The 16002-nt window shown below is 54.3% G+C and overlaps 5 protein-coding genes across 5 annotated transcripts; 3 read left to right on the top strand and 2 right to left on the bottom strand.

Annotated features, from left to right (window-relative positions):
* Window positions 1-687: 687 nt before the first annotated feature.
* On the top strand, window positions 688-3028 carry M430DRAFT_141112 (hypothetical protein). Its single transcript, XM_024862694.1, has 3 exons — window positions 688-2022; window positions 2133-2670; window positions 2783-3028. The coding sequence occupies exons 1-3, from the start codon at window positions 992-994 to the stop codon at window positions 2888-2890; spliced, it is 1677 nt and encodes a 558-aa protein (XP_024720265.1). The 5' UTR covers window positions 688-991; the 3' UTR covers window positions 2891-3028.
* Window positions 3029-3411: 383 nt separating this feature from the next.
* Window positions 3412-5804, bottom strand: M430DRAFT_35432 (hypothetical protein). The gene has a single exon (XM_024866741.1). It carries the CDS (start codon window positions 5741-5743, stop codon window positions 3527-3529), a length of 2217 nt encoding a protein of 738 aa, XP_024720264.1. The 5' UTR covers window positions 5744-5804; the 3' UTR covers window positions 3412-3526.
* A 965-nt stretch (window positions 5805-6769) lies between these two features.
* Window positions 6770-11539, bottom strand: M430DRAFT_51103 (hypothetical protein; the record flags this gene model as incomplete). The annotated part of the gene is made up of 4 exons (XM_024868189.1): window positions 6770-7059; window positions 7109-10784; window positions 10838-11258; window positions 11448-11539. 4 exons carry the CDS (start codon window positions 11537-11539, stop codon window positions 6770-6772), a joined length of 4479 nt encoding a protein of 1492 aa, XP_024720263.1.
* Window positions 11540-12967: 1428 nt separating this feature from the next.
* On the top strand, window positions 12968-13937 carry M430DRAFT_35430 (hypothetical protein). Its single transcript, XM_024866740.1, has one exon. The coding sequence runs from the start codon at window positions 12990-12992 to the stop codon at window positions 13779-13781; it is 792 nt and encodes a 263-aa protein (XP_024720262.1). The 5' UTR covers window positions 12968-12989; the 3' UTR covers window positions 13782-13937.
* Window positions 13938-15006: 1069 nt separating this feature from the next.
* On the top strand, window positions 15007-15681 carry M430DRAFT_28500 (hypothetical protein; the record flags this gene model as incomplete). The annotated part of the gene is made up of 1 exon (XM_024865796.1): window positions 15007-15681. The coding sequence occupies one exon, from the start codon at window positions 15007-15009 to the stop codon at window positions 15679-15681; it is 675 nt and encodes a 224-aa protein (XP_024720261.1).
* Window positions 15682-16002: the final 321 nt, after the last annotated feature.

Here is a 16002-nt window from a genome sequence, read left to right as displayed (position 1 = left end):
TCGCCAGCCTATATTTCCCGGAACGCTCCATCTATTATTAGGTATCTACAGCGCGCAGGTAAGGCATCTATGAATGAATCTCCAACCCAACCCGCGACTAGAGCAAAGAAGAGGCCCGCATATGCACGTCTGCCATGCAACAATCCACGCACCACTTGCGTCACCCATACATCCATGATAAATGGGGAAAAAAGAAAGTCTGGGCCCCCCCCGGCCGGGCAAATGAGAAGGGGTGGAGGAGAGAGAGAGAGCGAAAGGGTGCATCCTGGTTCTCTCTCCTGATGCTGCAGCGGAGAGGGGGGGGACATTGCCGCATCAGGATTAGGGGCAAGCAATTTAATACGTCTAATAGCCATCTTCATCGGGTGCTATTATTCTTATTATCTTTTTACGGTTTTGGAGGGGGAGGGGGGGGGGGGCTTGGGGCGTTTTTTTTGGCGTGGGATAGTTTATATATAATTTATATTAAGAGGCTACCTTAGGTTAATGTCACTACCCAGGTAGGGAATACCTACCTAAGTATTATCACTTTCTTCTTGCTCCTCCCGTCTCGTAGTCTCTCGTAGTCCGCTCGGTTCGACGGACTTTATTTACCTGGTGACCTTGGCGACGGTGCCTTTTGGTGACTTATACCTTTGGACCGCTAGAACTCGAGATCTTATATCCGCGCCTTTACCTTCATCTCGGACAAAAGCATATATATATAAGAGAACGAAGAGAACCACTTACTTGGTCTTCGGTGCTTTTTTGCTTTGACTTTTGATTTGACTTTGCTCTTGTCTTTACTGCCTCTATCCTCCTCTGTCTCTTCTCTCATCTCATCTCCTCTCCTCTCCTCTCGCCGGTGTTGTGCGAGTTTTCTCTGCTTCTGAAGATTCGGAGCGGTCAAGGTTAGCTGCTGCCTCTCTCCTTCAAGAGCCTGCCTTGCCTCACCTGATTGGTCACGTTACCTGTCTGGATTCGGAGTTCCGTCTTCTTCAAGAAGTCAACGATGACACCCTCAGCCATCACTCCTCCGCCTCCAGCAGCAGCTCTTGAGAGCAACGCCAATGGCCTGGATGAGATCGCCTCTATACCCAACGGGGAGGTGAATGGGGTTAATCATGTTCAGCCCTCCTCTGCTGAGGCTGAACCACAACTCCCCAATGGCAATGGCCACACCGTCCCCACCGTCCCCGCCCTCTCCTCCTCCTCTGCTGAGGCTGAACCGCAACTCCTCCCCAACGGTAATGGCCACACCGTTCCCAGCATCCCCGATCTCTCCTCCTCTCCAGAAGAGCTCCTTGATCTGGTCTGCGTGGGATTCGGCCCCGCCTCACTAGCCATCGCCATCGCCCTGCACGATGCCTACCAGGCGTCCCCCGCGGCTCACCGTCCGCGCGTCCTCTTCCTCGAGAAGCAGACGCGGTTTGCCTGGCACGCGGGGATGCAGCTGCCGGGGGCCAAGATGCAGATCTCGTTCCTGAAAGACCTGGCCACGCCGCGGGACCCGACGTCGCACTTCACCTTCCTGAACTACCTCTTCCGCCAGGGCCGCCTGAACCACTTCATCAACCTCGGCACCTTCCTGCCCACGAGAGCCGAGTATGAGGATTACCTGCGCTGGTGCGCGGCCCACTTCGAGCGCGAGGGCAACGTGAGGTATGGTGTCGAGGTGGGCAGTGTGAGGGCGGGCGAGAAGAGCGCGGATGGGAAGGTCACGAGTTTTGTGGTCGAGGGGCGGGATCAGCTTGGAGAGGTGATGACGCGGAGAGCGAGGCATGTGGTGATTGCTGTTGGGGGGCGTCCAGTCATCCCTCCCGCTCTTCAAGGCCTGAAGCACGTTCATCATTCCAGCCAGTTCGCCAACGCTATTGGCGGCATTCAGGAGAGAGAAGCGGGCAGGCCGTTAAAGTTTGCCGTCATTGGAGCGGGACAGAGCGCCGCCGAGATCTTCAATGATATCTGGTCTCGATTCCCAGATGCCCAAGTACGGCTCATTATCAAGGGCCCCAGCTTGAGACCAAGTGATGATAGTCCATTGTGAGAATGCCCTCCCCCCCTTTTTTCCCCCCTGACCCCGTCACGTGTGGACCCGAGATATTCCTTCCTGCACGGGATATACAAAAGCTGACGAGCCATCCAATCCCCAGCGTGAACGAGATCTTCAATCCCGACCGCGTCGACGGCGTCTACAACCAGACGCCGTCCGAACGCGCCCTCGCCATCGCCCTGGATCGCGGCACCAACTACGGCGTCGTGCGGCTCGAGCTCCTCGAGCATCTGTACGAGAAGCTGTACATGCAACGGCTCGCGAACCCGGACGAGACGCAATGGCGCGCCCGCATCATCACCAACCGCACCGTGGTATCCGCATCCCAAACCTCCACCTCGGGCGTGGTGCTCAGACTGGGCCTACCGGACGGCAAGCAGCGTCGGGAGGAAAAGACGACGATGACGGACGAGGCTGCTGAAGATCTCGAGGTCGACTACGTCTTCACCGCTACGGGCTACCAGAGGAACGTGCACGAGGAGATCCTCTCAGATCTGAAAACCCTATTACCTCCCGACCAGGCACACGGAGAGAGATTACCCGTCGCGAGGAATTATCAAGTTTTGTATGATGGAGACAAGGTTGATGGAAGTCAAGCTGGCGTTTGGCTACAGGGTTGCAATGAGGCGACGCACGGTGTAAGCCTTCTCCCCCCCCCCCTTCTTCCCTTTCCCTTAAAAAAAAATAAAATAAAACTACTTCTTAAATTTGTCGAGTCGATATGCTAATATCCACATTTCCATCTAACAGTTAAGCGATACACTCCTATCCATCCTCGCAGTCCGCGGCGGCGAACTCGTAAGGAGCATGTTCGGTTCTTCCTCCCCAAGCACCATCCAAGCAGCCAATCCCCAATAATGCCCCCTTTTCTTAAAAAAAAAACAAAACAAAAAACAAACAAGAAAAATCCGTTTTGCGCAAAACTTCTGTACCCTCGTTTTCCCCCAGAGCTCGTTTCTATGTAGATCTTTAGGAGGAATGAGGAATGTATGTGGTGGTGGGGGGGGGGGTGTTCTAGGCGTTTTTTCGTTGTTGAAATTAAATGAATATGATTGATATCTTTCTTGATTCTCTTGACAGCGCGGCTGCTCTTTTTTTTTTTTTTGGCCAGATGCGCAGCGAGCCGAGCCTGTTGCCTGGCTTGGTTTTTTATCGATCTATCTATTGAAAGGTATCGATTTTAGATAAGTAGGTAGGTAGGTAGATATCTGAAGGAGCGGGCTTAAGGTATATTTGAGGATTAGAGGTTGGGGGAGGTGGTCGTATATAGATAGGTAGGTAGATATCTGAAGGAGCGGGCTTAAGGTATATTTGAGGATTAGAGGTTGGGGGAGGTGGTCGTATATAGATAGGTATATATATATGTCTATCGATTACCTACTCGTCACCTTGTCTATATATATATGTAGATATCTAGCCCCCCCCTTTCTTTCTTTTTGAAGACTAGACTTGATTTGATTTGATTTTGATATAGGTATATGCTTAGATATCTATCTATGAGCCCTTCAACTCTTCCAGCCTCTGCTGCAACAACTCCCACTCCTCGGTCCCCTCCCACACATCCCTCGCCTTGCTCATGATACTCCTCACCGCATTCCGCGCCTTGACCCGCCATGCCTTCTCGACCTCCTGTCCGCTCCCATCCGCTCTCTCCTGCGGTCCGTAGTTCTCCAACGCGCTGACCAACGCATCCGTCGCCGTCACCACCCCGCGCCACGCCTCTACTTCCTCCAACCACCCCGCCCCCTGGCTCGCCACCCGCCACGCCCGCTCCGCGCTCCCCAGCGCCCCCTCGTAGTCCCGCCGCCACATCGCCAGCCGCTCCACCAGCGCCCACAGCTCCGCCCGCTCCGTGATCAGCGGCACCACCTCGCGCTCCACCATCTCCAGCGTGGCCCGCGCCAGGCTGCCGCGCGGCGGCATGTACGCGCTCCCCGGCTGGTTCTCCGCTGGGTTGCGGTTCGTCGGCCGCTCGCCAGAGGTGACTTCTGAGATCAGCGCCCGCAGCACGGCGGCGTCGATGGCGCGCTCGCCGATCGCGGGCCCGCGGATCCGGAGCACGGCCCGCATGCCCATGAGGAGTTCGGGGAAGGCAGGGGGAGACATGCGGCCTGCGACCGTGATCACGTTGTCCCAGATCTTCCAGTTGTCGTGGGCGAGCGTGGCGCCGCGCTTGTAGGCCGCGAGAGCCTGGCGCAGGATGTCCCGTGGGGATTGTGGCGGGGCTGCGGGGAGGTCGGTGATCTCGCCGCCATCGTCGTCGTCGTCGTCGTCGTTGGCGTTGGACGTCGGGAGGCGGTCTTGCGCAGCGGCTTTCTGGAGGGAGACTACCTCGGCGTGCTTGGAGATCAGGGCCGAGCCTAGGTTGTTGTACGTCTGGGCGTCGGTGTCGTCGATCATGATGGATTGCTGGAAGGCGATGATGGCGCCGTCCCAGTTGCCGACGCGGAGGTCGATGTCGCCCAGGCGGGACCAGGTGTCGCTGTTCTGCCGGTTGACGACCGTGGCTTTCATGTACGCTTCGCGCGCTGCATCGAGATCGCCCTGGCGCGTGTAGTACTCACCGAGCGTGCGCTGCGCTCGCGCATAGCGATGGTTGGAGATCTCCCAGGCCCGCTCCCAGCACGTGGGGTCTTGGTCTAGGTCGCCCAGGATGCACCATAATCGAGGGGAGTGAGGCGGCGGCGGGGAGCGGATCTCGCCAGTCCAGTCTTCGGTCACGACCGCATCCGCATCGATGTCGTACTTGTCCATCTCCTCTCCCTTCGAGGAATAGTACAGCTGCCTGCGAACGATCCGGCGAGCTTTGTCTTCTTGCCCGACGGAGTGGTAGCAGAGTGCTACCTCTGCCCACAGCCGTAGCCGTTTGAAGATCTCAAGAGCACTTACTAGACTCCCAGCACTGCTCCATGCAAATGCCAGCTCGGTCTCCAACTCCCAGCGCGTTGGCGTGTTGAGTTGGAAGACGTACTTCAAGCGTTCGGATACAGGTGCGGACTCCTCAGGTTTTGCTCGAGGAAGGAACTGAGTGACCTTGATTTCCGGGACTCCATCCGGTGCGGATGATGCCTCTTCTTGGGTGTCGGCAATGATCTGGTCGACAATGACCTGAAGTTGAAGAACACTTCTTTCCTGGGTCCTTGACCGATGGGATTCGATCCTGCTTCGCACTAACAAAGCTTGCGTGTAGATTTGCCAGTTCGTAGGCTTGTCCGTAAGCACACGGACGGCATAGGGCAGGATTTCCTCGCTGTTCAGTTTGTCCAGGGGTGAAAGCGTGTCTTTGAGAGTTGCTTCCGTGAGTAACGTGATCTGATCCAAAGGTTTAAGCTGTGGTTGCTCATCTGGGGCGAGATTAGCCAGCTCAGGAGGAAGTTTTGAATTATCCACTTTGTCAGATGCTGGCTTTGCAAACTGAATTGACTCGAGGAGCGTATCGTCATCTAGATCCAACGCCTTGGGGCCACTTCCACTTGGCGCTTGATTATCTTGCTTGCCGTTAGAAAGGCTACTCTCAGCCAGCTTTCCAGATAAATCCTCAGTTTGATCCTCATCAGTCTCTTTGCTCCTTGCAAAGACGACGAGTTGAGAAATGTCAGTCTGCTGGAATTTCGTCCGCTTTCCCAGAGCTCCAGACAAGGCATAGCTGAATCCAGACACGGTCTTAGCCAAATTGACATTTTCCCGTGCCTTCAAATCCAAGCCCTGCATAATATAGATCTGAGCTTTCTCGAGCAAGAACTGGACCCTTGCCTCCGTCGAGAATCGCGACTCTGGCCCCAAGATATCCTGCTCCAGGTCTCTTAGATCCTTCTCAATCACATCCTGTAGCATAGTTGAATCACTCAGCCGCCCAAAGGACACCCCTGATAGCAAGCGTTGATGGTACGCGTTGATTCTGACACGCATCCACTTACAGTCTCTGAACGTGCCACTGGTACTGAGCCGGGGAAAGTACACTGTGAAGATCATCCGCGCAAGGCAGAAGAGCTCCACGCGGGGGATGAACTGATAGACAGAGACACCATCGACATCCAAGCTCTTGAAACACTGCTCCCTGAACGAGGCCGTGTTTTCATCCGCCGGAAAGACATTCGCCAGGTCAACAGGTGGCCCGGTCACGTTGGCCTGGAGGAAAGCATTGAGAGCGGCAAGTCCAGTAATGAGAACGAGCACGGTACCCTCATCGCTGCCAAAATTTGAATCTTGGAGTGCCGCATCTTGCTCTTGGCGCGGGAGAAGAATAGTCTGCGAGAGCTTTTTGAATAGGGTTTGCGAGGTAGGGCTTTGGAGGATTGCCCGATAGTCGCCTTCCAGGTATGAAGTAATAACGCCTGAGATCTCGGAGTGCTGCTTTAAAGATTCCAGATCAAAGAGTATACTGTCAAGCGTTTGACCGCCCAGGATATCTCTATGCTCAGCCATTTCGCTGAAAGTCAATACGTTTTGCAGCTGTCACTCCCGTAGTCACAGATTTTTGGAAAATCTCGATTTTGACGAGGTCCGTCTTGATTTGTAAGCACGTGGGTGGAGGCATTCAAGGGCACGCTTCTCCAGTATATCTACAGTCGAAATGAAGAAACACAATGCATTGAGTATTCTAACAGTATTTATGCGATATAGCTACATGTTCATGCTACAAGTACGACGCCGGCTGACAGCACTCCCCGCGAATGCAAAAACGCTATGCCAGACAGTATGCTGCGACGTCTAATCATACAAAATTCATACAGTCCTTCATTTCCTGCCCTTCTTCTTGTTAGGAACAACCTTGAATCCGGCAGTTGGGTCCTCCTTTGGAGGTCCCTTCTTCGCAACCTCGCTCCACCCGGCCTTCTCACCAGCAGGGGAGAAGGATCCGCTAGACCCGGTGCTAGATGGCTCGATGATGCCCTTTTCGGCAAGCTTACGACGTCGAAGGAATTCTTCGGCGAAACGACGACCATCCATCAGCTGAGAGCTGGCATAAACACTGTCGGCAATAGCCTCTGAAGGGAAGCTCGATATCATAGAAAGGAATTCGTCAACTAGAGAGCGTTAGAAAAAGTGAGCATCATCTCGTTTCCTAGTACCTACCATTGATGTTGGAATTCAGTCCCTTTGCCAAGGTTCCCTTTGCCCATTTGTTAAACTCGTCCTTCGCTGTGGTGGCGCCGGTTGGGGCGCTGGCAGTAGTAACAGTGCGGACGGCAGGAGCCGCACGTGTAGCGCGAGCAGCGGTGGTAGCTACTGTCGTGTTGCCGGAAGCCCGACCTGCTTGAGGAGTCGTAGCTGCTGGACCAGTGGGGATCTTGACCTTTCCACCAGCACCAACGGTGGCCCACGGACCCCCAGTTGCGGGAGTGGCCGCCGCCGAGGCCTTGCTAGCAAGATCAGCGTATCGCTTGCCACCAGAGACAACATGGGTAGGTTGCGTCGCAGCGGATGCGGCAGCAAGTTTCTGCTTGCGAGACTCCTCTTCACGTTGAATATCCGCTAGGGTCTTCTTTGACGCGGCAGTGCTAGAGGCCGGAGCCTTACCAGCAGCAGCAGCAGCCCATGGTGATGGGGAGCTCGTGTGAGTGGCTGGCGAAGGGTGATTTCCCCAGGTAGAAGTAGTTGGAAGTCCGGGGGCCTGAGGGGCTGGTTGACTAGCTAGCAGCTTCATTTCCTGTTCATGCTGAGCACGACGAGCAGCTGCAGCTAATTCCTCTGCCTTGGCAGCATTCTTTGCTTCAGCCTCTTGGATCTCTTTGAGAGAAGGTCCCTTTGGTGCCTCAGTTGGCTCCTTTGCCCAAGGTGCAATGGATGGGGTCACAACTGCAACCTCAGGCGTCTCGGAACGCGATCTAATCCCCTGATTCAAAGCCTCCGGCAAATTTGAACGACCACGCTGAGCAGTGGGAGCTGGGAGGGGAGTGGTTGACTGTGGAGCCGGAAATGGCATAGGTAGATTGGGGTTGACCTTTGCCCATGGCGACTCTGGCTGCGGAACAGAAGGCGATTGCTTGGCTGACGCAGCTTTCTGGACCTGTTGAGTAAGGGAGAGAGGCTCCTGAGGTTCCGCTGCCTGCTGCTCTTCCTTCCGAGCTTCAGTTGGCTCCTGGGACTGCTGCTGCTGCTGTTGTTGTTGCTGCTGCTGCTGCTGCTGCTGCTGTTGTTGCTGCGGCGGGCCAATGGGCTCGCTTGTCGCATTGGCAGACTGAGCAGCAGGCTGAGCAGCAGACTGAGCAGCAGACTGAGCAGCAGCCTCCTCTGCATCGTGCTGTGCTCTGAGCTGCTCAAATTCCTGCAGGCGGGCCTTGAATCCTTGCGGGTCGTTGCGCAACTGCTCCGACCTGGCAACCGCCTCTCGCTGGGCATCAGGATGTTGTCCAAACAGTGCGCTGATCTGCTGAGCATGGGTAGATCCTTGTCCGTTTGCAGTAAGGACTTGTTGGCGTTCCTGCAAGCTAAGGCGGCTCAGTTCCTCGTGAGGATAGAAGTCGTTGGAGATTCCAGATACTCCTTGGGTTGGAACCTGCCTGGGAGGACCATCAAAGAAACCAGAAACGCCTGGAATTGGGACCTGAGGCATTCCAATAGGAGATGTCATACTTCCAAAGCTAGGCTGACTTTGCAGGCTTTGTGCGCTTGAATGATGGTGCAAAGAAGCTGGGATTCCACTCATTTGGAGTTGTTTCAAGTTAACTTGCTGCTGGGCTAAGAACTCTCTCTGGCGAGCCATAAGATATTGCTCTTCCTGCTTACGTCTTTCAAGGTTGTTTTGCTGCTCTGCAGTCAAGGTAGTGCCAAAGCTGGGGAATGCGCCGGCAAAAGGAGGCTGAACGACTCCCGGTTGAGCTGCGCCACTCCCAGGAGCAGTGGCAGCTGTCGCAAAGGACGTCCCAGGCTGTGTGGTTGGCGGACCATGAGGAATTCCGATCTGAGGGACCAGGAATGGTTCTCGAGAGTTGCCGATCCGACGGATCAGCTCGCCGAGAGGTTCAAATTTATCGTCTTCGACCTTCTTCACAGAAAGATCTGGAGTGAAGAACTGTGCTTTGTACCAGTCATGCATTTCGAGACCGGACCAGGGGCCTTGCATTTGGCCTTGCGGATCCAAGTAAACCCATCTCATCCTATCTGGCATTACCATCTGGCGGTTCTGTGCTGTAGGTAGCTGGTTAGATGTCGAGTCTGATGATCCCTGTGACTGCTGGTAACCGGATTGAGCAGAATGCGGCATCGATGTTGCTGTTTGTCCTTGGCTGACCTGAGATGAGGTGAAAGGGCCATGACTTCGAGAATTGTCGGACGGTGGAAACAGATCTTCGAGTGCATTTCTGCCAGTTCGCATGGGACTATCTGTATCACGAGAAGGAAATGGGTTTCTGCCGATGGCGCCAAAGGCACCCCCTTGCCTCAAATCTCCATCAGCTGGATTATCGGTCTCATGGCTTTGCATCTGAGCTTGCATAGAGGCAGGAAACAAGGAGCCTAGTTTACTGCCTCGACCAATTGTGCTAGCAGCCGAAATATTTCCAGCTGATGCTGGGCCGAACATACTGCCCAGTGCGCCAAAACCCGGTGATTGAAGATCGCCCGTAGATCCAAAGATGGAGTTTCCAAAAGCACCAGGGTAGCCAGGTCTCTCCCGGTCGGGTGTCCCAATTGGATGCCCACTGGTCGGCCACCCACCGATGCCACCCAATCCGCTAAGGGAGGGAAGTCCCCCTGTCAATGAGGAGAACCCTTTATTTGCACCAACGCTTGAGGTCTGGCTTCGATCACTGCCATCAAATGCGGCATTAGAGAAACCTCTCGACAAACCCCCAAGAGCACTTGACCCATGTTCTGGAATACCGCCTAACCCTTGTAGACGGCTATGTGGAAGAGATTCATCATCATAGCTCTCATCATCATGGCCATTCCTATCTTCGGGAGGGCTGCGGTAGGGATTAGTATCGGAAGGGCTGAGTTGCTCATGTTCACCATGGTGTCCTTGCGGAGTCTGGTAGCTTTGCCCACGTTGAAGAGAGTCGCGAAAACCTGGCATGTCCGACATACCAAAGTCACTACTTGATGCTCCTCGGATTGGTGTGTCCAGGCCGGGCGCCCTCCGTTGTGAGTTCAGCGGTGGGCTGGTATCCTGGCCACCACCTAGAGCAGCACTCCCAGTGGGAACGTCATCGCCAAATGGATCTGTATCCGTACGTGGCCGAGATCGCCATGATCTCTCTGCAGCCTTTGAAGACATATCCTCTGAGCTCTCTTTTGGCATGAGATGAGCAAGGCGACTTTCCCCTCTCCCGAAAACAGGCCTCTTTTCGCTAGGCGTAGGCGGATTGGCCAGGGAAAAGCTACCAAAGTTCCCCATGGTCGCACTGGTGGGTGCAGTGTTCCACGGAGATGCAGGCCCATTACCTAGAGCACTTCCAGCAGTATTACTACGCATCAAGCTTCCGAGAGGTAGGCCAGGTTTCGAATCCTCAGCCCGTTCATCGGCTCCATCCTTGAAATCAAGCGTCTTTCGAGAAGCGAATGGAGAGTGGTCATCTCTAGAGAACCTACCAGTGGGGGCGGGGGATCCAAGACCAGTCATGGAGTCGCTGGTTTGCTGTCGGCGAGTGCTCGGTCGACTGGATGCGGGCGAGGAAAGCCCGAATCCGCCTGCGTTTTGTCCATGTGATACTGATGTCTTTCGGCCGTTGGCCAGTCCTGGTGTATTGGGGTCTTTGTTCGAGTTCTGTGGTGGCGGTCTTAGGGGCGAATTCACATCTCCCGAAAAGGCCTGTTGAAGGTAAGCACTGTGCTGCACTGGCAGGAAAGTATTGGATTACTAACAGTCTTCTCAGCCTCGCTCATCTCTTGCAGACTGATCGGCGGAACACTGCCAGTGTTATCCCAGCATACATGTGGCCCGTGTGTGTCTCTTCCATCATTACTCTTTCCCCAGCCACGTCCATTTGTACCGTTTGAATGTCCCGGGTCCCAACCATTGACGAACAAATTCGAAACATCTTTATTTGGTGCCTCTGAGTTTTGATGCGCCTTGTAGATGTCTAGCAACTGATCCTTAGAATATCGATTGTCTGATGAATGTTCGGCCAAGGGGTTTTGCGTATGTTGTGACCCATGTGCCTCCAAACTAGGTGCCGGGCTTGCTGCGTCTGATTGCGATGTCGAACTGTGTGGTGCTGCTGATGATCGACGTCCACCGCCGAGTTGTAATACCGCGGTACCATTGGGTCTGCTGTTGCGTGCCCTTCATGCGCGGTTAGCCTCAAGATCGAATAGCGAATAGAAGTGGCGGTCAGCCACGCAGAGTGTACAAGACGCTCTAGAAAACTCGAGTCGGCCAGCATATGATCACCGGCACAAGGCTCCTCTGCTCAGGGGATCGAAGAAATGCAGACCAGACACCTCGAGAGAAAGGTCCAAGGGGGCAACTCACCAGTCCCCGCTCCCGCGTCCGTCACCCCTCCCGCTCCTAGCATCGCGACCTGAAGCTTGACCCGCGGCGGCTGACGCAAAGCTTGAAGGCATGTGTGAAGGCATAATCAATCGTCGCTAACTGGCTGAACGTGCAAACAGAAGGAGTTCTGATACAATGGATGTAGAGGTCGCGCTGGGCAACAGTAACGCGATGTGGGCGGAGTACGCTCGAGGTCGATATCGAAGAGTGTCGGTCAGGGTTCAAAGGATCAGAGAATGGTCTGATATTGCGCGTGGCGTGGGTGTTGAGAGAGATTGGAGGCTCAGGTCGTTTTGATTGCTTTAGAGGTCGTGGGGACGAGTTTTCAAAAAAAGAGTGGTCGGCGTACAAGAGCTCTTTCTGACCCAGAGCGAAGCCCTAAGAAGACTAGCGTGCTCGCTTTAGCGTTATTGCCTCGCGCGGCAGCGCAGGAACTGAGGCGCCACGCGACAGTTCGAGCCTCAGGCCTCCTCATGCGATGTTATGGCTCCTGGGCGCCGGGATACTCTATAGCAACGGCAGGTCGGGTCCAACTTCTTCATATTGGCCATTGTGATGCGATGCTTCAAGATCAAGTGTGAAAAGAAGCATGGGTATTACGGGAATCACTAGAATTACGGGGATTACGGGTATCATGGGGATTACGGGTGTTATGGCCTTGAAGTCTCCCACCTGCATTCGGTGGACGTCACGTGTTGACCGGTGGCCCCATCTCCCGTCTCTTGTCCGAGTGTCATGAGTGCCGGGAGTACGGTTGCGGCAGGGCAGGCCCAGTGGCAGTGCAGTCTGTTCCAATTAAAGGAGAGTTATCCAGCGATTTGGAGAGCCGGTCTGAATCTGATCTCCTGGTGGGACAAACCAAAGCCTAGGGTCTTCTCAGCCCGGTACAGGATGCTGCGGTCAATATACCCCGCGACATGTCTGTTGTCTGGAGGAGACACAAAATCTGAACTTGCCTATCTGATTAGTTGTTCGGGGAGAAGGGATTATATTTGTGGCTTCAGTTGTTTGCTATCCCGACAGCTGCCACTTATTGAGAGCAGCCTTGCATCTGAACGACGAGCATCGGTGGCACTCCGTGCTTGTACGTAGCACTTCCTTGGCTGGATTTGCCAGACACAAGAATATCATGCATGTAGTATGCGGTGTCGCCACCTTATTCCTGAGAAGGCACACCAGACAGGATACAGTTTGTGTACCCCTTTCTCAGTAGCAAACATCCTTTACACCCATTGTCAAGAATGCTCCTATCAGAATAGACCCTGCGACTGAATTCATAATAGATTGGCTGCTTGCACATTCAGGTTCACCGCTCCTTGTTTGTGGGTGAGATGGGAATTTCTGTTTCTCATGGATACTTATATTGCTATGTCCTCTCTTCATTTTTATTCTGAAGGGTAAGGTAACATCAAGCACATCATCTGGGCGCATCTTGTCATACGTCACGTGTACACAATCCTGTTCTGTATTCCAAATCGATCCCATCACGTCCACAGCACCTTTGGCTGCTATCCGGAAAGGATGTACTCTGGCGGCGATCTCAATCATCGCCATACGTTCAATGCCCCACGCCATGGGCTCGGGTTGTGTGGAAGAAACGCGCGAGGCGGACGGGACGGAGGCTTCGGTGATGGTGCTTGTGGACATATGAATCGAAGAATGCCGTTCAGTAACCAACATAACCACTCCGGTGGCAGGAATGGGGAGCAGTTTGGCTGGGGAAGAGAGGGACGCGTTCGACTTGATCATCCGACTCTGCTTCGTGATCGGCCTAGCTCGACGGGTGGTCTCTTTGGAGGGCTAGGTGGCCTCCATCTCGGTGGCGGCGGCGGCGGAGGGGGTGGAGGGGGTGGAGGAGGTATCCCCAGGGGCGCCTACTATGAAAATCCCATTGAGCGAAGACCGTCTTCCCTTGGTCGCAGATCAGGCTTGATGGACGATCCAGCATTAGATCACCACCATAGCCCCTCTTTACGATATGGACCGGAAGTGCATCGCGGGGTTAGTAGTCTTGGGGATAGAGGAACGCAGCTCCTACCAGGCGCCCTTGGCATTCCAGATTACGAACCAGGAGCCTCAGGTTCCCTCAGCTCTGGTAGCGAATACAGTCTCCGTCGCTTGGATCGTCTCTCAAGGCCTTACCACTATCAGCCACCGTATGTTGAGGATTACGAGAGCGAGCTTGATGAGGAATTATGGAGGCAACAAGAGGAGCTGGAGGGACGGAACGGCATACTTCCAAGGGATTTATACGAGGCGTACGGTTTGGGAGAGGGCCTCATTGATCAGAGACGAAGGAGGGGCTTACTTTAGGGTCCCGGACCTTGGCATGTAGTGGTTTTTGAACGTTTGCTGCACTATGAGGCATGGCTTCTGCATAATGGGGATTGTCCGGCACGCATAGATCGTCTAGAGACTTTCTGTCTACCCTTCGTTTCGTACATCAAAGGTTAATACACTGGCGCCGTTAGCCAACTGAACAAAATCCCTACAACTTTGACTCCCTCTCAGCTTGTTCATAGACTCAAGCCATCATGATACTAACTTTTCTCTCTGCTTCTAATAAAGATGAGGGGGCATCTACCCAGATACCTAGGTAGGCACGGTACGGTACCTTACACCGGACCAAGGTAATCACGTGATCATTCCCTTTTACCTAATGGCGATTCGATTATTACAACGGAAGTCGGAAGCAAGCAAAGACTAACAACACGCAGAGTGGATTCTGTTTCTCCCCCAGAAGCTGCCGAGGCAAAACCACAGTGGCGTTGGAGTTGTTTCGTAAAAGCGAAGAGGCAAACGCGTGGAGGCTGAGGCTGAGGCTGGGGCTGAGAGACAAGAGTCCAGCCTTCACTTACAGGGGCGGTGCTGTGTACAATACCCAGGGAGGTATCATTATCATTATCATTATCGTGATTATCGGGAATCCCCAGTGGAAGATCATCACCACCTTATTTATTATTAACCTCACCTTCCAAGAGACGAACGACCGAATGGCCACTGCGAAGCGGGTAAGGTAATCGAGCAGCAGAGGCTGGGATCCAGGCTATCTTAGCCGCCTTCTCCAAAGCAAAGCACCACCAACACCACCTATCCTCCTCCGGGCATGATCAAGGACCCTCCCAGCACGCGGTAAAGGGCAAAAGGTCCAGTCGGCGGGGAACCAATGACTCGAGACACACTGCCCTGGATTCGTCTGGCCTGGGATGTTCCAACCTCTCCCCAACACCATCGCCTCCGCCGTGATGCCATCTGACAACAAGATCCCCGCTACGGTGTAAGCCGGATGTCAGCCCTCGATCATTATTCATTGTTTCCCGTGGGCCAGTCAATAATACCTTGCTACTGAGTAGCCTAGGCAGCTCCCCAGGATAAGTATCCTCTCCATTTATATAAAGAGGCCTGCTTTCCCCTCTCTTTCTCTCTTCCTTGTCTTCGTCGATCTCTTCCACTCGTCCTTCTCCTTCGGACGATCCATCAGACCCTTCATTCATTTCCACGCATCTGCTGCAGTCGCGCATCATTCAATACAGCAATCATGGCCAATAGAGACTATTACGGCGGTGGTGGCCAACCCAACCAACCTCACTACAACCAACAGCAATACCCTCCTCAGCCGGCCTACGGCTCCCAAAACCCATCTCCCTACCCCCCACAGCCCACCTACGGTTCCGCTCCTCCTCCCCAACAGGCCCCCTACGGCAGCGCTCCCTCCCACCAATACCCGCCTCAGCCCTCCTACGGCAGCAGCGGTCCCTCACCCTCGCACTCGCCCTACCCCCAACAACAGCAGCCTTACGGCGATGCACGCGGCGGTCCGCAATCCCAACCCTCCTACCCGCCGGGTCCCAATGCCGGACTCGACGGGCCGGGACAAGACGGCGAGCGCGGCCTCGGCGCAACCCTACTCGGGGGCGCGGGCGGCGGGTTCCTCGCCCACGAAGTCGGCGGTGGTCTGCTCGGGACGCTGGTAGGCAGCGTAGCGGGCGCGATCGGAGCGAACGCGCTGGAACATCGGCATAAGAAACATAAGGAGGAGAAAAAGCACTCGCATGAGTATCAGGGAGGAGGAGGTGGGGGGTATGGACAGCAGCCGGGTTTGTATCCGCCGGGAGGTGGGGGTTATGAACATGGTCATCATCATGGTCATCATCATCACCATAGACATCATTCGAGGAGTCGGAGTCGCGGACGGGGGAGTGATAGCGATTAGGTAAGGTAGGATGATGGGAGGGGGGTTGTGTGAGAAGGTGGGGGACAGGTGAGCGTTGTTTGGGGATTGTGATGCGTATGGAGGGAAGGAAGATGGGATGATTTTGGGTGCGTGGATGGATGGATGGATAGGCTGGGTTTCTGTATGATGCGTTTTGGGTTTTTGTAGGTTTATGATTAATGAATGACCTGTGGAGTGGGAATACTGCTGTTCCTATGATCAAGTCTTGTGAGCTTGAGGGATAAGGTATCTAAATGTGCAGCTGACCCCCGTGACAAAATTAGAGATGTGGACTCTATAACGTACCTTACCTATGTATCT

Source organism: Amorphotheca resinae (assembly GCF_003019875.1).
Source record: "Amorphotheca resinae ATCC 22711 unplaced genomic scaffold M430scaffold_7, whole genome shotgun sequence".
Classification (NCBI taxonomy): domain Eukaryota; kingdom Fungi; phylum Ascomycota; class Leotiomycetes; order Helotiales; family Amorphothecaceae; genus Amorphotheca; species Amorphotheca resinae.
Note: the sequence above shows the minus strand (reverse complement) of the source record. Positions and strands in the feature narration are given on the sequence as shown.